The sequence below is a fragment of the Halyomorpha halys genome, unplaced genomic scaffold (genome assembly GCF_000696795.3).
Source record: "Halyomorpha halys isolate HHAL.00 unplaced genomic scaffold, Hhal_1.1 Scaffold1682.1, whole genome shotgun sequence".
NCBI lineage: Eukaryota > Metazoa > Arthropoda > Insecta > Hemiptera > Pentatomidae > Halyomorpha > Halyomorpha halys.
This window is the reverse complement of record NW_027110655.1, coordinates 118,613-141,124: the sequence shown is the minus strand read 5'-3', so window position 1 is coordinate 141,124 and position 22,512 is coordinate 118,613. Positions and strand designations below refer to the sequence as shown.

The 22,512-nt window shown below is 36.0% G+C and overlaps 1 protein-coding gene and 1 long non-coding RNA gene across 2 annotated transcripts in view; one reads left to right on the top strand and one right to left on the bottom strand.

Moving 5' to 3' along the window:
* LOC106690368 (glycine dehydrogenase (decarboxylating), mitochondrial) overlaps nucleotides 1-12,891 on the bottom strand; it is a 26,322-nt gene extending 13,431 nt beyond the window's left edge. Inside the window, exons 1-7 of the mRNA XM_067048797.1 lie at nucleotides 12,686-12,891; nucleotides 12,352-12,430; nucleotides 10,795-10,930; nucleotides 8,272-8,436; nucleotides 7,827-8,052; nucleotides 6,340-6,536; nucleotides 1-198 (exon numbers count right to left, since the gene is read on the bottom strand). Coding sequence (XP_066904898.1) covers nucleotides 1-198; nucleotides 6,340-6,536; nucleotides 7,827-8,052; nucleotides 8,272-8,436; nucleotides 10,795-10,930; nucleotides 12,352-12,430; nucleotides 12,686-12,853 — 1,169 coding nt within the window. The 5' untranslated portion in view covers nucleotides 12,854-12,891. The remainder of the gene's footprint in view (nucleotides 199-6,339; nucleotides 6,537-7,826; nucleotides 8,053-8,271; nucleotides 8,437-10,794; nucleotides 10,931-12,351; nucleotides 12,431-12,685) is intronic.
* Nucleotides 1-22,512, top strand: part of LOC106690371 (uncharacterized) — a 50,457-nt gene that overhangs the window by 14,263 nt on the left and 13,682 nt on the right. The gene's annotated exons all lie outside the window — the stretch shown is intronic.

Here is a 22,512-nt window from a genome sequence, read left to right as displayed (position 1 = left end):
TTAAGTAATAAAGTTGCTTCATGTACTCTAGTAGCGATTTGTTTTAATCCCTTCGGACCATGATAAACTGCATACATGGCAGACATATTAGCTAGAAGTGCTTGAGCTGTGCAAATGTTACTGGTGGCTTTGTCACGACGAATGTGCTGTTCTCGAGTTTGAAGAGCCAAGCGACACGCTGCTTGACCATCAGCATCCCTATAATGATTCAACTACTTGTCTATTCTTATGTATGTAAAAAGTATATATCTGCACAAAGGAAAAATAATTAAATTTATTTACAATGGTTTAGGTTCTTTATACTCTGTGGTAATTTTTTCCGTTTTTCTGTTTCAAATACATTTGAAAGTTAAAAAAAAATTATTTCGTTTTTGATTTTAATATTTTTGAGAAATAAAAAAAATTTAGAGCTGCTCTTTTTTTTTTTTTCTCAAAATTTCTGCTATATTCCCAGTCCAACTTAGTCCTGTTCAACTTTATATGCATAGCATCTGTCAGGATATGCAATAACTTTAAATGTAACCTACAAGAGATATATTGAGATTATTTCCCCTTTGTCATAAGGTACTCATGTGACTTATATATTCTATACTTTGACAGATTAATACTACTTCATCTTTTCTTATTAGCTATAGGTCTGATCATCTAGGCACTACAGGTGGTGTTACAGGAATTGTATTAGGTTCAACAATTCTTATTTTCTGTTGCTCTGGACCAAGTATACTGGTATACATCACACACCCTTTCTTTTACTAAAGGAACTATTTCTTTGGTAAATGCAGTATTTACTTCAAGTATGTCTCTGATTACTTTTATTTGCAAAATATTGGCAAGCTATATGATATTGTATCAGTTGCAATATCTCTAATGTAAATAGTGTTTCCTTATGTAAGTAATGAAGTTATGATGATAAATACAGCCTGGGATTATATATATACAAGTTAAGGTAGGATGACACAGTTATGGATCATAATACCTAGCTCCATAGTAAACCATATGTAACTATAGGAAAAACCAATTATTGTAAATTGCGATATATAATAAATCAAGATTTACTCTGTGACTTTTCGTGCGTTGATTTAATTCTTTCTCGAGGCCTATCGTAACTGGTGCCGAAACCCGGGAATCATTAGATATGTAAAAAATTATTTTTGGAACCGCAAATTTTACTTAATCATTTTTCCATCTTGATTCTCAAATTTCTAGTAATTCTAACTCGGCATGAGTCCAATTGTAAGAGCCCCAGTTTTAAATGTAGACAGCCATGGAAACGTAATCCCAGCGATCACGTTCAGTCTGAGACCGTAGTTGAGCCAATGGCTGAGGTTCATCTTAGACTGGAAGTTCTTATGACTGGAAGAAATGCCAGCTCTCCCTGCACTCTCGGTGCCGGAAGCACATGGTAATGCCCTGGAGTGGATCAAAATGAGAACAGCAACCACAGAGAATCTTAGAAAGGCGATTTCCGATTTGGAGAAATTCACTGGGGAACCTGGAGAACTGAGCCATTTTATAAAAGGAGGTGACCGGCTGATGGGAAGGATTCAGGCTAAGAACGAGGAGAGACTGCTGGATGGTGGCGATGCCGAAGAACTCAAGGCAGCCGTAGTATGCAGAGTGAATTGGGGTATCCTCAACCAGATACAAGCGGACGAGGAAACGCCCTGGAACACTGTAAAGGAATGGCTGAAAAGTGCATATATAGGTGGAAGATGGGCCCCGGGGGGGAAGACATCTCTCAGATGTTTCAGGAAAGAAGGAAACAAGGACAATCCAAAGGGCGTTATGCTGGAGAACTGCTAGCGCGTTATGATCGGATTATCGACAAATTAAGTGAGTTGATGGAGATGGACCAGGTCCAGGCCTGCATGTTTTTTTTATCTGGCATACTGAAAGTACAGTTAGCGAAAGAGATTGGGAGGAAAGAAGTTCTGGCGCAGGACAGATCTTTTGTAGAGTGTGCACAGGATTTAATGGATGCCTGTGCCAGAGAGGAGGAGGCGCGCATGGAAATCGAGGAATCGGAATGGCCTAGAGTTCAGTATAATCGCTCCAGGAATCCACAGATCACGTGGCGAAGGAGAGATGGAGAGTACATGAAGGAGAGGACAGCAAGAAATGGCGATAAGAGACCAAACCAGGCGAAACCAAGAGAAAAAGGACATAAGGATGATTGGAGATGTCATGGATGCAGAAAGGTGGGACATCTGGTGGCCCAATGCCCGCGTACCAAATGTTTAGAGTGTGGCAACGAGGGGCATATTGCCAAACAATGCCCCTACATGTTGAGGAGGAGGGTCCAGACCAGGGGGACCCATGGAAGTTAATGCCCAGAAGATACGGCGTAGAACTAGTTGAGTCAGACAAGCGAAGTCGGCATGCGAGTTGTCGGCGGCCTCGGCTGTGTCAGAGACAGATGAAGAGATGGAGGAGACGGGGAGTGCAGGTGAATGCAATAGTGGATGTAGTAGTTGGAGACGGAGGACCGGAGGGAGGAGAACTCATGCAGAGATCTGAGGAGGGTGTCGGCAGAGGGGCAACCGCATGCTGGCGAACTATAGTGTGAAGAGTGGTGGCGGCGGTCTGCCTATTATCTGAGTTGGCGGAGTGAGGTGCCTCATCGATACAGGGAGCTCACATACCATCCTACCATCCATACCTATGTCAGAAAGCATTAGAGAGTATGAGGGTAGTAGTAGGGTAGAGAGTAGATGTATGAGGGTGAGAAGACACTCCAGGTTCAGGTATGTAATTGCCAATCAATTACCCTGGGTGGACCCTGTAGCGAAGAGGGAGAAGTGGAGGTGGGGTTGAGTAGATAGGGGGCTAGTGGAAACAAACTAGTTGTTCATATTGTGGGAAGTATGCCAAGGAAATACCAGGCGATTATCAGGTGTGACCTCCTAGACAAGGTGGGAGTGCGGATAAAAATAGGCAAAAAAAAAAAATGGCTTGTTCAGATAGGGGGAAAGGATTTTTCTTGTCTCCAGACTCAGGAAAACGGAAAGGCGTAGATAGGGGCGGTACACCGAGCGAGGGAGGGGCGGTACACCTAGCGAGGGAGTGGCGGCTGGAAATTCAGTCTGAATATAAGGACATTTTCTTCAAAGAGAGTGTTATGCTAGGAGCGACGGGGGAAATCATACACGAAATTCCTTTGAAGATGGATAAGGTTACATACGTGAAGGAGCGGCGGTACCCACAGGTGTTACGACAACACATCCGAGAAGAACTAGAGAGCCTTAAGAAGCAGGGCATCATAGTTGATAGTACATCCCCTTATAATAGTCCTCTGTGGGCGGTGCGAAAGAAGGGAGCGCCGGGAAATCAGAAGGAAAAATATCGGGTTGCTATATATTACCGGAAATCGAACGAGAACACCATTGATGAGCATTATCCAATCCCTCGGTTCGAGGACATTTTAGACAGATTAGGGGGTGCTACAATATTCAGTACATTAGATCTTAAGGTGGGGTACCACCAAATACGGATGCATCCGAGGGACCAATTTAAGACAGCGTTTATGTTCGAAAGGGAACATTATCATTTCACAAGAATGCCATTCGGGTTAAAGAACGCCCCTATTACGTTTCAACGTCTCATGGACGAGTTCTTACATGGAATAGATGAATCTATGTACCAAGTCTATATGGACGACCTCTTAGTCTTTAGTAAAACAGAGGAAGAACATATCAACCACTTGCGAATCGTCTTCCAGAGGGTACGGTAGTTTGGGGTCAAGCTGTCTCCGGAGAAATCTACACCAGGACGGAAGGAAATACAATTTTTGGGTCACACTATTTCAAGAGAAGGAGTCAAACCAGATACACATAAGGTAGAGGCGCTGCGAAAGATGTCAGTACCGAGAGACCTAAAATCCGCCGGTGTATGGAGGTATTACAGAGAGAACTCGTCCTCGCGTTCCCAGACTTTCAGAAACCAGGCACTATTACGACCAACTCGAGTGAATACGCATTGGGAGCCGTGTTGTCTCAAGAGGATAGCGGGGGTGAGCGCCCGGTCGCATACGGCAGTAGGCGTTTAACAGCAGCAGAGACGAGATACACTGCCCTTGAGAGAGAACTATTGGGGATCGTGTGGGCCATGGACCATTTCGGACCCTATGTTTGACAGGAAGTTCCGAGTTCACACAGACCACCACCCTATTCAGTGTGTAGGAAAGTTAAAGGAGTCGTCTCTGAGGGCCACCCGGTGGAAGGAGCTCCTAAGCCAATATAATATGGAAATATTATATAAGCCGGGTAAGGATAACGTGGTCGCGGATTGGCTCTCGCGAGCAATTACCGTCAATGCCATTGAAGAAGATTGAGAGGAACCGTCCGGCAATTTTTGAGAGAATGGTCCCCAGGGGAGGATGAAGAACCGGAAGAGTCGAGAAGGGATGGGTGCGTGGAACCATTGGAAGACGGCAGCTCTGATGGGGTAGACCTATGGAAATGGAGGAGCTGGAAGAAATTATTAATGACAAACCCCAACAAATCATCTGGAAGAACAGGACTGATAATGAAAGTCAAATACGGAAGGAGTTCGATTACCACCGTCTGGTCCACACCGGGAACACGGGATGATCAAGTTTATCAGGCACTCAAAGATGCGTCCAAGCCGGGTAAGACGTAACATATTTACTTAGGGAATGCGGTGGTTTGAGAAAAAATTAAGAGACTTAAGGGTTCAGAGCAAGTGGGATTAGACCGCGGTTTCATCTGATGTACACTGATGTTAGAGACGGTGGGAGATGAGGCAAGGCAGAAAGAAGTCACCCCCGCGTACCATCAGAGGTAAACGTTTCATCGGGGAGTAAATGATACATTATTAGCCCTAAAATGTAGATACTTTTGGTGGGGTATGCGGAGGACAATCCAGGAAATCATAGGGGGTTGCAATATTTGTTTGAGCACCAAATACGACTGACACCCACCACGGGCAACCCAGGAAGAAACACCCATCACCGATAGGCCGCTGAGAGATCTACAGGTTGATACCTTTATGTGGAAGGGTTTCAAATGGTTCACAGTCCTGGACGTGTTCAGTAAAGTGGCGATGGCGTGTCAGGTGAAGGACAGATCAGCAGACGCGGTTTTAGGTGCACTGCGCACCTGGTTTCAGTTTTACGGCGTCCCCGACCATATTTCGTCTGAAGCAATTAGAGGTGGACTGGTACTTCAATACTACAGGACACCCCAAGAGCAGGGGTGAGATCGAGAGGCTTCATAGCATACTGATTGACCACCTGCGGGTATATAACATGGACAAGGGGTTGGAACCGGATGAGGCTATGATCAGGGCGGTCGTGGCTTACAACCACACCGTCACTAGGTTTTCCCCTTTTGAGATCCTTTTTGGGCTTCAGGGAGGTCGTAGGAACTTCAGGGAGACAGTTACTGCAGGGAAAGATATAATGAGCAATAATGTGGCCAGGAAAAAATTGTGGGAGAAAGTTCAGGGGCGCATCGAGAGAGAAAAGTGTAGGCGAGTGGGGCGTCAGAATCTCAATCTTCGGGACGTAATTGGGGACCATAGTCTATCGAAAAGTGGGGACTAATAGAGGTAAGAAGTTACTGCGCTATGCGGGTCCATTTAGGGTGATTGTCCTTAGACAACATAATGTTGTCACTATCAAAAGTTTGCGTGAACTGAAGAAACGAAGGACGGTCCACGTTGAGCAATTAAAAATTCCTGCTATGTTAAAGCCGGAAGGATCTGGAGGGTTCTCTCCCCTCATGGCATGTAATTAAGTTTTTTTTGTTATATATATATTGTTTGTTTTTTTACTGTTTTTGGTAGTTTGTATTTTTCTTTAAGAAGTAGAGTTTTTAGAATCTTCATTTTGTTAGTATATTTGTATTGTTAAATATCTGAAAGAATTGAATTTATTTTTATTTTTGCAATTATGTAGTTTAGTTTTATTTTATATATAGTTTTATTATATATACGTTTGTCCTTTCTGTGAAGTTTACGAGGCTTATTTGTAAACTGGTAGGGGGAAGTTAAAGTATGATGACACAGTTATGGATTATAATACCTAGCTCCATATGTAAACCATATGTAACAATAGGAAAATCCAATTATTGTAAATTGCGATATATAATAAATCAAGATTTACTCTGTGACTTTTCGTGTGTTTATTTAATTCTTTCTCGAGACCTATCATAACTTATATATATATATATGTATATATTTAATGTGACTTGAGTAAATATAATTAGAGTAAAAGTATATAAAAAGAGTAATATAGAATAAAAAAAGTAAAATGATTAAGGAAGCCTGAAGATGGCATTAGAACAATTGTTTATTAGGAATAATTCAAAATATGGTTACCTGGTTACACCTATCATTCTCCCAGGCATCAGGCGTACTAATGATTCCTTAGTTGCAAAAAATCCAGCATGCGGTCCTCCATAACCCAACGGAAGACCGAATCTCTGGGTTGATCCTACAGCAATATCTGCTCCCATTTCAGCTGGTGCCATTGCAATGCAGAGGCTAAGTAAATCAGCCGCTATGACTCCTAAAGTCTTAAAGAATTGAAATAATTTTAATTAACTTTATTATTAACTCATTAACAATAGCTAATTAACAATAGCATTTAATAACTAGCATTAAAAATTACTGATTTCAATTTCTTTTTATGCTACTTTTATACCTGTTTAAAATTATAATAAACCTGTACTACTACACCTGGAGAATCTTGGGTTGAGTACTTGGTTAAGATGTACTATTTCTAGACCTACAGTAATACAAGGAGATGGTATATGTTTCCTCGTTCATCCCCCAGGCTTATCCCCCTATCTCAATGAAGAGCCAAGTAACCTTTTTCAAATTCTTAAAGGGTGATTATATCATAAAATAAATTTTCTGGTTGCGACTAGGCCAAAACTGGACATTAGAGTTAAGAGTTTATGAACACAAAGAGGAATAGTTTCAGTGATGGTATTAAATCATGTTTTTGTTGTTATTTTTACGTTATTTTACCTTTAAGTGCTCTTGCTTCCTGGAATAATTATTTTGATTACCAGTTCAATTTTATAATTGGTACTTAAAAGGTTAATTCCTCCTGATCTATGAAAATATACAACTACATACAGCTCAGAGTGGAATTGGGTGCCTGTAGAAGTTAGGTATCATATTCCTGGTGTGGTCACTGAAGCATCTTGGCCTTAATACAATCAAGCTGTAATTAAATTTACTTTATCCTCTAATTGTTGGAACACACCCTATTCTCTGAAAATCTTCTTTGGGAAACTTTCAAAAAGTATTGAGGTTGAGAATTTTGATTTTAAACAAAACTTGCTATCTTAACCATATGGTAGTTCACAGATAGAGATGGCTTATAGCACAAGGTTTATTTTGGCTAAATGTCACACTACTTATGTTTGATCTGGGTACATCTCTTTAATTTCTTTGGCATAATTGATCCTTTAAACATAGACATCATTTGCCCCTGCCCTCCTTGAAAAATTAACAACTATCTCCCATTGCTTGCATATATATTCGGTAACCATTAAAATAAATTTCTTCAAGGCATTTTTATTACATAGAAGATAAAATTGTGCTAATTCTGACCTTGAAAATTTGATAATTGTAGGGGGTTAGTGTATGGAGGTATATACGCAAAGATTGTTAGTATCAGTATCAAATCTTGGGTTTGTTTAGCCTTTTACAATTACTAAAATTCATTAAAATCTTTAAAAACAAATTAAATTTTTAATTATGATAAATTCTCTATGTATAATTTATTGCAAGTAAATAAGATGGTAAATAGTTTTTTTTTAATGAATAAAAATAAATAAAAGGAAATTACTTACACCATGTTCATGAGCTCTGGCGATTACTTCTGAATAATCTTCAAGGTTTCCTTCAGTGTCAGGATACTGAAGTAATACACCTGACACATCATGGTTGCTAAAATCCATCTTTGCAGGTGGGCAAACAACTACCTTAAGACCTAGAGATTCAGCTCTTGTTTCAACCACCCCCAAAGTCTGTGGGTGAACTTTATCTCCCACAAAAAGTGTTTTTCGCTTATTATGCCTGTAACATTTATCCCGGTTAGATAAATACAAAATAAACATCAAATAATCTAATTAACCCCTCCTGATAATATCAATAAAACAAATTTGTAACCATCTTAACCTTAGTTTAATGATTCTCAAAAAAACATCACTCGATACTATTAATAAAAAAATCTTGATATTTGTTATACCGAGAGATTCAACTTATTATAAAATAGATAAATAAAAATTGACTTGCCGGTAACACAGACTAAGACCTTCTGCTGCAGCTGTGCCTTCATCTAAGAGACTTGCATTGGCTACATGTAGTCCGGTAAGATCAGTTATCATAGTCTGGAAATTGAGTAGGCTTTGAAGACGGCCTTGAGCGACTTCTGGTTGGTATGGCGTATATTGTGTAGTCCTTTAATAATAATCATTATTGTCAATCACACTTACTGTTGAGATATAGAGTTCTTATAAAACCAAGCATTTTTATGAGATTAATAAAGAAATAATTTTAAATTGATAGTTCCAATATTTAAATAAAGTATTCATGAAACATAAATTTGGATTTGATTGTATTGGAATGTATTTGATTCTCATACCCCTGAAAAGTTTTTCCTATGTGATTGTGGAATAGAGTCTATAAAATCTGATTGAATAAAGAAGTTTCAGTTTGGAGTTTAAAATTTGAATAAATAAGTTTCAATTTGGAGTTTAAAATTGTAATTAAGGTAGTGACAAATTACATGTGGATAGCTAATATTCTTTGGCTCATTTTATTTAAAGATATATCTTATGGTCTTCAGTTTACTACTAAAATGAGGAATAAGAGATTCATATTATTCATTGCATTAATGGAATTAAAGCAGAATCCTCTATGACCTATGCTCTCCCTGTCAGAACCAGTGAGGATCATTAGTCCTACCTTATTGTCAAGTGTTAACCCATAGGGATCACATTTAGCATATTTACCACGTTTGGGCTTAATTTCTCAGGATAGGCACTTTCGTGACTTTCACTTTCTTCTGGTTCTGCTCTTTTTTTGTGATCTTTTTTCTCTTTGTCTTTTGCAATCCTCGACAGGATATCACCAATATATAATTGGTTAAAATATTCTTGAAACTAATTTTTGCAAGAAGGGTTCGAGAAGTATCTCTCCTGCTAAGACGCACTGTAAGATGAAACAGTTTTCACGAGTCTTTGCTGTGATCTCCATGGAATGGGTGGAACACTAAACCCTGTAAAAACCTAATTTTAGTTTTACAAGTGATCTGCAGCAATAAGGAGCTCTATTTTTAGCTTTGTCTGTCTGATCAGATACTTGTTAAAAAAAAAATCACTAAAAATGATTAACTCTGGCCTTTAACAATTAAATGATTAACCACCTCCTCTTGAGCTACAGAAACTGTGTACATCGAAAGGTTGGATACCAAACTGCAGGATGACTAAATTTTTTCCTTAACAATATTGTGTTTTATAACACTGGATGTAATTGATTTTATTAATAATTAAAGAATTTCTTAGCATTCAGTTCTGTCTGTTTGTTTATGCTTCAAATTTTGTTTTTTATTTTTATTGTTTAGTACAATAAAAAGTACAATTTAATTTACGAAAAGTTTGTAGAATTATTAAAAAATAAATGTTTAATGTTAATAATGATTCCGTCTGTTGCAAAGAAAGTAAAAACAATTTGTAAAATAAAATGAATATGGTCTGGATGCAGTAAAAATAACTCAAATAATAAAAAAAAATAAACCATTCACCATGAGCCAGCATTTCACACCACGTTGCAGGGCTTCAATCATTCTTAAGACCTTCATCCCCATGAAGCCCTGCAACTTGATGCGAAATTTTGGCTTATGGTGAATGGTTTATTTACTTTTTGAGTTATTTAGACTGCACCTGGACTATTTTCATTTTATTAATTACATTAGATCAATCAACGATCTTCCAATAAAAAATTTTGTTATTGAACCTGGCAGTGTTATATTTGATTAGAATTGTTGAGAGTAATTGATTTAATCCTCTGCATTTTCCCTTAATATTCTGGTTGTTATAGCCTATGAAGAAAGTCTTCTATTACTATCCTAAGGTTCTTAGAAGTTCATATCTATTCTTAACTTTTAATTTAAACATTCTTCAGAATTATACATGACTATTTTTGGTTTTTGTTGAACTAATGATTTGGATTAGGAGTATGGTGTTCAATTCTACCTCACACCTTGCAGCATTTCCCTTGCTGGTAGGAAGAAAATTGCTAGTACCCACACTCAACTAATAATGTTCCACTAATAATGTCCTACATGCATGCCATCCTTCGGAGGAATGAGACATATAATATATATTTAAATAAACAAATCAATACTAATATTAGTAGTGTCTTGTATGTTTGATCCACTCTTAGTAATTAACGAAGTATTATATAGTTTATTTGCAAGATTTTGAAATATATTACCAACCACCACCATATTAATATTCTCTTGAAGCTTTAAGTGATAAATTCTAATCACTTATTTACTGTATTCATCGGAAAAATCCATAGATTATTGCCAATGAACTCAATAAATCCTAAAGAAATATCAATCCTCAAATCCTTTTTATTAGGGTTTGAGAAACATTTAAAAAAATCAACATTTTTCCTCTTATGTTCTTTGAAGATGGTTATGATTCCTGTCGTAATAATTCAATTTTATTTTTAAAAAACAAAAATTAGAGTAAGTATTTGTAATTAAAAGAAGAAACTAGTAAAAATTAAAATCCTAAAAATAAATATTACCAGCCAGGGTTTTCAAATATGTTCCTTAAAATAGTATGTGGAATGCAAGTATTGTAGTATCCCATTCCTATGTATGTGCGGTAAAGTTGATTTTTCGAAGCAATACTTCTTATTTTTTCCATTAACTCATATTCACCTGTTAACAATTCATATTTATCTGTTAAAAATCTCATAACATATTTTCCTGCATTTGGATATCTTATTCTAACATTGGTATAGAAAATATTAATTATTGAGCTTAATTAACTTTGTACTTAATTTACAGCCATCTTGTTAGTCTATCTTCTTCTTTCCGACCAATGTTGAATCCATTCATTCTCTCCACTAGAATGAAGTAACTAACTATCTTTGGGGTAATGTGAGTCAAAACAGACAATGGGGATGATCCATGGTTTTTATTATCATTACATTTATTTCGATTTACTTATCTTCATTAATTTTAAAGCTAATTAACTGATGGTGCAGACTAGGCTAGTAGATAATTATCAAATCTGGATATTTAATCATACCACAATGAATAATGGTAGTTTTTGTGAATGTTGAAAAAGTTGTCGGAACTCATAGTTGTGAACCATCTCTCAACACAACCATAAATGGCATATTTAGTAAAAATAAAACATATGAGAGGATGGAATAAGAAAGCAAAAGTACAAATATGTACTGTTTCTTGATTAACAAAGTGATAAAATAAGCAGACATTCTTAAATAACAGGTTTCCCCCAATCACAATGAATGGTAAGGCACACATTTAATAGAGAGTGGATGTGCATCAGGAGGTCCTTCTGACCTCACAGTAAATCTGCTCCAGATGTAACTTACAATAATTTGTCTGCCCAAAGCCGTGGTTGAAATGGGTCTTTCCATTAGGAATCCCATGGCTTAGCCACTTAATTATCTAATTTCTCCTGACAAATAGTCTTTCCATTTTGGTTATTATACAATACAGGTTGTAATTGTGTTTATGGTAACTAAATAATTGTGGTTAGCTTAATATTGTAATTTTTTTAACCCACCTTGAGTCAGATCAAGATCTGCAATTCAGTAACTGATGTTAGATTGAAAAGTTATGGTTGAAACAAATAATAAAGGAACAAAATTCTCTTTCAATAGCAAGGAAAATAAAATATTGTCTTTCATAATTTATCAAAAAGTTGATTAGTTAACCATACAGACATAAGAATAAAACGGTTCAGATAGCATTTACAAAGGTACTCAAAATAATAAAAACTATTTATTGAAAACTAATGTTATGTTTCATTTCATATCAGGGCTAAATAAACAAAATAGTTCTACATTGTTTTATATCTTACATTTTTGACCTGATGAAGACCGGCGATTTGGGTTGAAACATTAGCTTTCAATAAATAGTTTTTAATGTTTTTAGTCCCTTTCTGACAGCTTCCCGGACCATCTTATTCTTCCTTTACAATTTATCCTGATGAGAAAAGAAGTTTCTCTGCATTATGAATTTAATATATTTTATTCTATGCCAAAAAAGTAATAATAAAATAAAATAAACAAAAATAATGAGTGGATATTAATATAATTTTTACTTACTGATTGGTTCATCCATTTCCATTAGCTTTTTCAGTCTTATTTTTTCAGGTACAGCTTTATTACTTAATTCATCTAGTGACTTCATCAATTAAAAAAACAAAAATTAAATAAATATTATGTAGGATATAGCATAGATTACATAAATTATTGTATAATATGAGAAAGAAAAATAATTAAATATTTGTAAATTATTATATAATATATTTTCATATTTTATACTGCTTGCTCTTTGTAAGAAAAAAAATGCATTTCTTTAGTAAAATACCAAATCATGTACTAATTAATGGATAAAAAAACAAAAAACAAATAAAATTATTTAAAAATAAAATCATACTTTAAATCCTAAAAAGTCCAGCATAGCTGTTTGATCTTCCTCTCGTGGACCAATGTGACGCATAGGAAATTCTCCTTTTGAACTTGTAAGGCTAATATAAGATTTAAACCGATATCCATGCTTATTCCTTAAAACAGAAGAAGCTAGCAAATTTCTGAAACGGTACATCTTAGAGGTAACTAAATGTCTGACTGTGACCCCCTAGTTGGGCTCAATGTCAGAGGTTAAAGATAAAAATGGTTGAATAATATTGTGATTATGAATATCTTCATCATCACTATCTTAAGTAATCCATACTGTTTACACAGTGTACAAAAGATAATTTTTACAAATTTTATCTTGACCTATTCTAATCTTATTAGTAAGAAAGCAGCAACTTCAGAAAAGTAATTTCCATGTTACTGCAATTGGGAAATTTATTCATCTTTTTTTTTTTTTTTTTTTTAAAGCTATTAAAATGCATGAATTCAATAATTTTCTTAATTTTAATATCTTACAATTGAATATACATATTCTTAGCAACTGGTATGTATTAGAAATGTATTAACTTGTTAGTGTTTTGTAAAAGTGCAGTAACCATGTTTCACTTACCGAATATTTACTAAATAAATTTCAGTTACTGCACTTTTACACTTTTAAGAGGAGTTCAAAATGTTTGATAATCCTTTGTAGTAAGTTTAGTATTCAATTGGGCTGTGTTATCTAGCTGTGAATCAATGATGTATCAATTAAGTTTAAACAGAAATTGTATCCAAATAGAACCCTACTCAGTATGAATTAAGAATTAATGAATGAATTATGAGAGAAAATAGTGAAATTTTGGCTATCATTGTGTTTTTAAAATTTTATCTTATAAAATTAGTAGGGTACTTGGGAAGTAAAACTGCAATTTTGTTTTATTAAATAAAACCTGACAAAATTTACACAATTAATTTATTTTGAAAGATTCAAAATTTTAATATAAAAATATTTGCGTTTTCTTCGAATCGATTCATCCAATTTTGTTAATTGTGAGCGGTAAAGAGTGGAATCGATCGATAAACCTTGTGGCAACACCTCATAAAAAATCACACCCTTGAAATCCCACCATGCAGAAAGCATTATCATCTTTGGTTGCAATCCTGCTTTAAATGTGGTTCCAGGTAGTTCGTTGCTAGGTCTTCAAGATATTTTTCGCACCCCATTATCGTAGACAATCCACTTTTAATCCTATGTCGCAAGTCTTTTAAGAAATGGATCGTTTACTTGAAGTTTCAGCAATGAATCGCAAATGTGGGCGTTGCTGAGTTGGCTTCAGTTAGGGAGTGGGGGACCCAAACATCAAACCTAGAAACGTAGCCGAGCTTCCGCAAATGATTTTCTACGCTTGTATGTAATACGTCTAAGACCTCTGCAATGTCGCACTGATTGGGATGGATTTTGATTGACTATCGCCTTAACATCAATGGTTTCAATTCTTTGTGGGTCACCAGGTCGCGGTGCGTCGTTTATGTCAAAATTCCCTGCTCGAAACTTGGCAAACCAATTTTGGCACGTATGCTCTGTTAAGGCATTTTCCGTATAAACCCCGCATATTTTTTTATGTGCCTTCTCAACTCGTTTTCGTTTTTTGAAGTAATAAAGCAAAATATGCCTATAATGCACGATATTTCTGTCCATCTTCTCAGGTATATCACAAACACAATACTGACCTAATCTTAACAAGTGTCAACAGACATAACTGTTTACATATTACAAGTAGGATAAACAATCCTCTGTTGGGATTAATTGCATCAGAAAAAGGTGACGTATTATAAATATATCATGAACACAAAAACCGAAAGGACTTATTTGCCAATCCTATGCTGTATGATGTTTGTTTAAAGTCTTGAAAACACAACTATTAAATTAAAATACATTACAAAAAATAATTATTCCAGGCAATGGCGCTCAACTAAGGGATTTACGCGGAATGTTTGAATATTTAACCCTTCCGTGATTTTTAGGTTGCTGAGCGCGAATTAGAAGTTAGCTACCTCAATTTTATCATGGGAATATAGAAGAAAAATTCTCAAGAAATCACTCTTTTTGTGATTTTTCTTCTATAACAGGTAGTACTGCGTGAGGTTTCTGCTTGTTAAGCTTGAGCCTCTCCTTGACATGACTAGAAAAGGTGAAATGCCTGTCTACCATGATACCAAGGTAGAGCATGGAGTTGGGGATGATTCTGTCTTCCTCTTCCACCGAAAAGTTTTATCCGTTCGAGAGTGTTCTTCGTCGCCTTCTGGAATGACTTGACAATGGAGTCAATCTTAGCCGAGTTCACCCCTTGTGCCATTCTTCTTCAGATTATCTATGATGGTGAATGATGCTTTCTGTGCTAGAGAGAGGGTCCATCCAGGTTCCAGAGACCACTGGTGCTGAGAAAACAACGAACCTGATTGGTCACAGTTCCTTGAAGTATTCGCAGGTGGTGTGGAGTATTCCTCGCTGACTCCTCCGACGAATTCCTCTAAGATAGCTTTTAATCTGTCGGTAAAGAGGGGCGGGAAACCTGAACCTGAGGAAGTAAGTGTGGATAAGGATGCTTAGCTGCAGTTTAGGGAGGTGAAGGGTGTAGCGCTGTTTTTCCTCAGCAGCTCTGTGGCATATGCCTGTAGTTGTAGGTGACCCCTCGAGTTGCTTCGCCTTCCCTCCTCGGCTTGAGTAGCGCACAACGATCAATCGTTTCCAGGTTGTGGGAAAGTACGAAATCTGCAAGCACGAGTTGGAGGTGTTCAACAAGAAGATTTTAAATTTCTAATTTTAACTTATTAAATATCTGAACATATTTTTATGATAATGGGAATGAACTGCAACTTGTTTCTTAAGTACTTGTATCTTCTCAGGAAAACACGAGATAAACTGTGAATAATATGAAAATATTCCTAGTTCGCCACTGAGGTTGTACAAGCAGGTAGGTCATGAAACGGCTGTGAGTGATCTGGGTCTGTTCTGTTTGATTTATGACTGACAATGTATTCAAAAATATAAATTAATTCTAACAGAAATTTATTTTTCTCCATATTAATTAATTATACTCAATGACTGCTTTCTTAAGATTTCGCAGATTCTGATGTTCGCCTTGTGTATGACCACAAACTAACATCTTCTGAGTAGATTACGGTACCTTGCAGATTTCATTCTTGGGATTGGAGACTAATGAGCGCTGGAGTCCGAGGACTCCGATTCTAACTACAATTCTGTTGGTGTAATTTCTCATCAGCTTCGTAAACAGTACATGAACTATCCTCCTCAGGAATCGGTATTTCATTATGAGCGTTTTTGACTGAAAATCCGGTACTTACTGGATCTGTTTACAATATATTTTATACGGGAGAGAGGAGAGGCGTCCGATTCTATATATTTATTAATTGTGAATAACCATTCGTCGGTGGTGATTATAGCAGGATGTAACAAAAACCTGGGTTCGCCTAGGAGATACTTTCTCTTCTACGATTCTGTTAAGTCAGGGCTTGTAATGGTTTGTATAAAGAGATATAATTTAGTATTTACTTTCATTACAACCTTTACTTCAGAATTGTCATCACACAACCTTTTTTTTTTTGCCTGATTAATGATAGTGGCCCGAGAGAAAAGTCTTTCAACGAGAACAGAGGAGGGTACGGTAGTGTTATACTCCGGAAACACCGTTTTTTGCGGGAAAACATTCCAAATTTTTGGAGTTATATGCACTTTTGTCAGCAAATATCTTAGAGCTTCTAATTCAGAAGAAGCTGTAGATGAAAGGGTTACATTTCCTTCTCCAGAATCAAAATAGTTCTTCAAATTTCATCCCGATGTAGAAGGAATGTTAAAATTTCAACAATCCGCTCTTCAAAGCGGTTTTATCATTAGAAGTAAATGTATGAATGCAATTAAAGGAGTCTGTAATCTGCTCTAAGAGTTCCGCAGCTAATACTATTGTGGTGTACATTTTCAAATAGCAGATAACACTTTCCTCAGTGACGTTTGAAAAGGAAAGTGCTAACAGTAAAGCAAGGACTGTCGATAAATTGGTATATTTTTCTGAAACACTGTTGGTTTTAATATCAGTTATTCGTGTCCAAAACGCTGTGACAGAGTTGACCCAATCTTCATTCAGGTCTTCAAAAATTTGATCGTCATTTGACGTAATTCTCTCCATTCAGAATCAAATTCTTTGAGATGAATATAATCTTTAAGAACAGGAAATTGAGGGATTACCTTAAAAATCCCGATTATCCTTAAAAGAAGGTAATACAATTTTTTTTTTACTGTTTTAATCTCCAATAATTCTAAAATTATGAAAACTTCGTCATTGAATTGGATTTTAAAAAAATTTCTTTTACTAGTTCCGCATTTAACTGGAACAGGTTTCGAAAAATTTGTTGATCTATTCTTGGCTAACTGTGCCTTTAATAGAAATTATCTTATCATGAGCTGCGATTCCCATTTATAAATGTTCAAGTTTAACGTATTTGGTTTAGTCACTTAGAGTTACATTGAGAATATTATTGATATATGCAGTCAATAAAATTAATTCATAACGTTTGCATTAGCCTCTTAACTTCCGGTTTTAGCCTATGGAGTAATGGGTGTTCTGATTAGAAAAGAGAGTTAAAATTGGTAAGCAAACTCAACACATAATCCGTTAATAACATCGTCAACTGATCGGAGCATATTGAGGCAAACGTTGGAACCGCACGATGGTATCATGTGGTAGGAACACTTAATTCCGGGAATTTCCTTTTTTAAATTAGTGAAAACAGAGTGCGAAGAAACTACCACCGTGTTTGCAGAATCTGAAGAAAAACCAGTCATTTGTGACAGATTGATTCCTGGAATGATTAACGCATTCAGTACCAAAGTTGATAACTAAGTATTTATTCCTCTAAAGATACAACTTATAATTTAAATGTGGAAATCCAATTACTAAAATAAATTTAATTTTTAAAAAAATTTACTGTCTGCTTTTTGCTTAGATAAGATCAGAGAAACAGGCCGTTACATTTCCCTGATCTTTATAAAAAAATGTAACAGCAATGGCGCATTGCTTGGTTGAAAAAATGTCAGTTGTCTCATCCATTATAAGAGAAAAATGATTTTCAATTAACTCCTTTGAATAATAATTTCCTAATACGTCCTCCATTATTGCTGCAGCCTTTGTCCTTTTCAATTTTACATTTTTTTTATTTATAAGTCGTGAAATGTTTCCTGTAGTATAGCTATTAGAGAGTCCATCAATTTAAATGGTATGTTTATATGAGGAGATGGTTGGGGGTGCCGTCAGTAAATAACACAAATAAGTTGAGAGAACTTATATGATAGTGCCAATGTTTCGGCCAGAGTTTCTAGCCTTCATCAGGGCTAAGAACAAAGAACAAGATAACAATCAATGAATGGAAAAATAAAAATAAAAAAAATGGAAATATAAACAGAATGATACAAGTAAATAATTATACAGAATGAATATTAAAAAATAAAGTGATGAAAGAAGTGGAAAATAAAGTGTTTATATAGGTAATTAAATATACAAGTAGAATAACATAATCAAGGAAATACATTTTTTTAAAAGTTATATAATGCAAAGAAACAAAGAAATATGAATCTATTAATTTAATAATAATTAAAAAATAAAAGTTATGGAAAGAAAAAATAAATAAAGAAATAAAATGAAAGAAAATATATGTAACAAATGAAAGTAAGTATAATACTAGAATAAAGAAACAAAATATAAGGTTGAGTTAGAAAAAGAAGTGAATAGAAAACATGACAATAATAATATGTGTTGAATGTAACTAATAACATGGATAAGGAGAAATAAGAAGAGAATAGAGAAGGAGAACAGGGTAAAAGAAATATAAGAAAAGAGAACCAGCTGACGAAGTCACCAACTAGTAGAAGATCGGAAATCTAAGTGAGCTCAGCGGCGCGTGCAAAGATGACGCAATTACTAAAAGGCGAGAATACGTTACGAGTTATTTGGATGGGTAAAAATAAGAAATAGAAGATATTTGAAAAATTTTATGACAAATGGTTATAGAAAATATAACAAAGAATTCGAAATTACCAGAAGTCGAGAATACCTTACAAGTTATTTGGATAGGTAAAAAAAAAAAAAAAAAAAAAAAAAAAGAAGAGATATTTAAAAACTTATTTAAAAAAGAAAAACGTATAAGAAGGTGATGGAAATTGGTTATAAAAATGTGTTACAAAGATGATGAAATTACCGCACGGTGAGAATACGTTTAACGTATTCGGCTATAATGCTCAAAAATTCTTAGATATGGATCAAGGGAAGCTGTACAAAAGGCTGCATAGTTAATGATAAAAAAATGTTCGTATTTTTGAGAATTAGTTTAATAATAATGAAGGCCTAACGAATCCTTAGGTTCGGTGCTGATACCACTTATCGCTCTCCATATACATTCTTCCAGTGAAGCCCCTCCAAACCCAATTCTACTAAATCAGTTTTAACGCAATCCTCCCATATACTTTTCGGTCTACCCCTCGGACGTTTACCCGTCGGTTCAATTAGAAATAAAACTAGAGAATTGGTATGGCTTATTAAATTATTACGGTGATTTATGAAAGTATTATTACAAAAAAAACAAGTGTTCCACTTTCGTTTATAGGTTTAAGCCAATCAGTGAATTCTCCCTGACGTAACCATCTAAAATAAAAATTTGTTTTTTGTGGCTTACGTATTGTTTTGGAAGCAGTTTCTTTTTGTGAGAGCGGTGAACATTCATCTCCTAAAGAAGATATTGTTAGTGATGGCGTTGACACGTTGATGCGTTAATTGTGTTGACGAGTTTGGCAGAGATGGAGAAGGAGTATGATTTCTAATTAAATTTACTTTTAGGAACTTATCCATTGTGCTCATTCTCTAAACTCACTTATTTATTTTAATGCAAAACAAATATTGCGGAGACTAATCCTACCTTCACATATCACGAATTTTAGAACTGATTACTTGAACTCTATTATTTAATTACGTATTATTAGGGTTGTTAATCAATATCGTTAAATAGTCATATTCTCGATTCTATTTTAACCTGATATCGAAAGAAACACACCAATATTGTGTTTTTAAATTATACTTCATGAAAATTTGCATTACTATTATTAACTTATTACTTTTAAAGTAAAAATAACTAGACCATTTATAAGTGGTGGTATATGGGATTTAATATTATTTTGATAATGAAAGGAATATAACAATATCGTGTTTCCATATCACATATTTCAAATTTACATTAACATTAACTTATCATGAAATAATAATTACAAATTTTAAAGAAAAAGAAAATGTAACTCAACAAAACTACGCGAAACTGAAGAAGATGGAGATTCTTCTGAAGCTCTAGAATCACTGGGTTTTTTTTTTTGGACCCAAGACTCCCATTGAAGTCTTACACTACCCCTAATGTTATATTATAATAAAATGAAGATATGGATGTAAATTATTTATTTTTAAAAATTTCTTTTAGACTCTTCCATAAATTTGCACAACGACTGAATGGTATCCTTATCTAAATCTGCCACCCCTTGAAGGAAAGAGCTGTTGTTTTGGATGAGGGGATATTTAATCCGGTATTTATCATATCTGCTGCATTTTAGAATAATATTCCCCGCCCCCCCCAGATTCGTGGCTGATGTTGGTCGTGAACTGGCTAATAAAGTTCACTAGCATAGGTTTAGCTGTCTCAGGCTTTTGATGGATAGCATATTTTGCTGTTTGTGGTACTTCCATACTTTGAAATGTCTCACCAGATAGTGCATGTCCACCATGTGCACCCACCACCCCTTGATGTCTTCTCTTCTCGGTTGAGCCCTTCCTAACGTAAAGTGTGTACTCCCTGAAGAAAGAATAGTTCTCTTCTGCCATCAAACGGGGAAAGTATGGTTTGGCGAGGGCAAAGGTTCCGGTCTTTATCGACCACCTGGCTCGGAGTCCTTCCATGGCAGTGCAATCCATCCACCATTATATGTTCTGCTTTTTCAGGGACTCAACTGGTGGGGCATCGAGAGTCGATATTTTTTCTGAAGCTCTGCAGCTGTCCCTGGAACCCTCCTTGCCCTGTTAGACAAGTTATCTGGGCGGAACCACTTAGCCTTTAATGTTGCATGGATGGTTGGGAAAAAATTCCTCAGAGTAGCGCCTCCCACAGTCCATTCCATTCTTCTATTGAGTCCTCCCGCAGCATCCTTTTCCGAGGGTCTCACCAATCCTTAAAGAGAGTTCTTTGAGTGCCACTACCAGGTCCTGCCTCTTCACTTCGTATTTAATGAAATCCTCCTTGAGGATGATGTCCAGGGGCATCGCTGTGGTGGCCCTTCTCTTCTTCTTTTTCTGCATGAGGTTTTGGCTCCTCACTGGGGATGTGTACCTCAAGATTCCCTAAACTCATTTATAGATGATCATCTTGGTGAGGTACCTGAGGTCCCAAAACGCACCCCTTAGTCTATTGACTGACAGGGTTACCATATCCCTTAAGTACCACAGGTGAGGGGTAGCGTTAAATCATCTTCTTCTTATTCTCACTCCAAGATACGTTACCGCTTCACCTTATCCAGCTTTCCTCATCCCTTACTGTCATAGATAGATATAGATATAGATTCTTCGAAGGATCAGGAGATTATTTCTATCAGGATCTTCCTCTCGAAGATCAGGAGATTATTTCTATCCTGTGTGGATAGGGGTTCATGTCTTTGAGGTGTATGTTAGGACAGGCCTAATCAGAGTTTTATATAAATGGACCTTTGTTTTCCTTCTAATGAGCTTGCTCCAGAATTTTTTCGACAGACCAAAATAGCATCGGTTAGGAGCTGTGATCCTTCACTTTATTTCAATGGAAACATTATTTGTTGCTGTGACCTGAGATCCACGGCAAGTAAACTCCTCTACTCTCTCAAAGATACAGCTTCCTGCGACAACCTGTCTTTCCTGAGGTCTGGCTCCTCTGGTGTACATATATTTTATTTTCATTAATAGCCACTTCTTAGTGTTTTCTTGGTTCTTATGTCTTGAATTAGTGATTCTTGCTATCACTAGGTAGTGGTCGGAATTAATGTTGGCTCCTCCAAAGATTCTTACGCTCTATAAGTTGGATCTATGGCGTGTACTTATGAAGAGATGGTTGATTTGGTTGAAGGTGTTGAGGTTTGGGGATCTCCATGTTGCTTTGTGTATCCTATGGCTGTGAGTGTGGTTCCAACCACCAAGTTCCGAGAGGCTGGAAAATTCACGGTTTGCTGACAATTTTTGTTGCATTCTTTATGGTTGCTATGTGGCCCAATTGTTGGATAATAAATGTTTTCTCGTCCAACCTTTGCGTTGAAGTCCACTGCCAGGATTTTTATGTCGCTTTTTGGGGAAGCGTCATGTGCTCCTTCCAAAGAATAATAGAACTCCTCCTTGTCCTCTTCAATTGAGTTTTCCGTTGGGGCATGGCAACTGATTATGGAGTAGTTGTAGTTGATCCTTATAACATTCATAGGTTCATTTATAGGATTAAATCCAATGACAATCTGCCACATTCGCCCTTTCACAATGAAGCCAGTTCTGAAGCTGTGGTTTCTCTGGTGGCAGCTGTCATAAATTGTATGTAGTATTTTTTTCAATGATCCCACTTCCAGTCCATCAATTTTTTTGGATAACAAGAAGATACGAAGTCTTCTGGGTCTGTATAAAGTTAAAATATTCCAAAAGGCTAATTAAAAGTCCATTTGACGCCTGATCCTGTAGTATTATCTTTTTATATATGTATGTATAGTTGACCGTAAAAATTGATATATAGGGAGATGGTCAGGGTTGCGGTCAA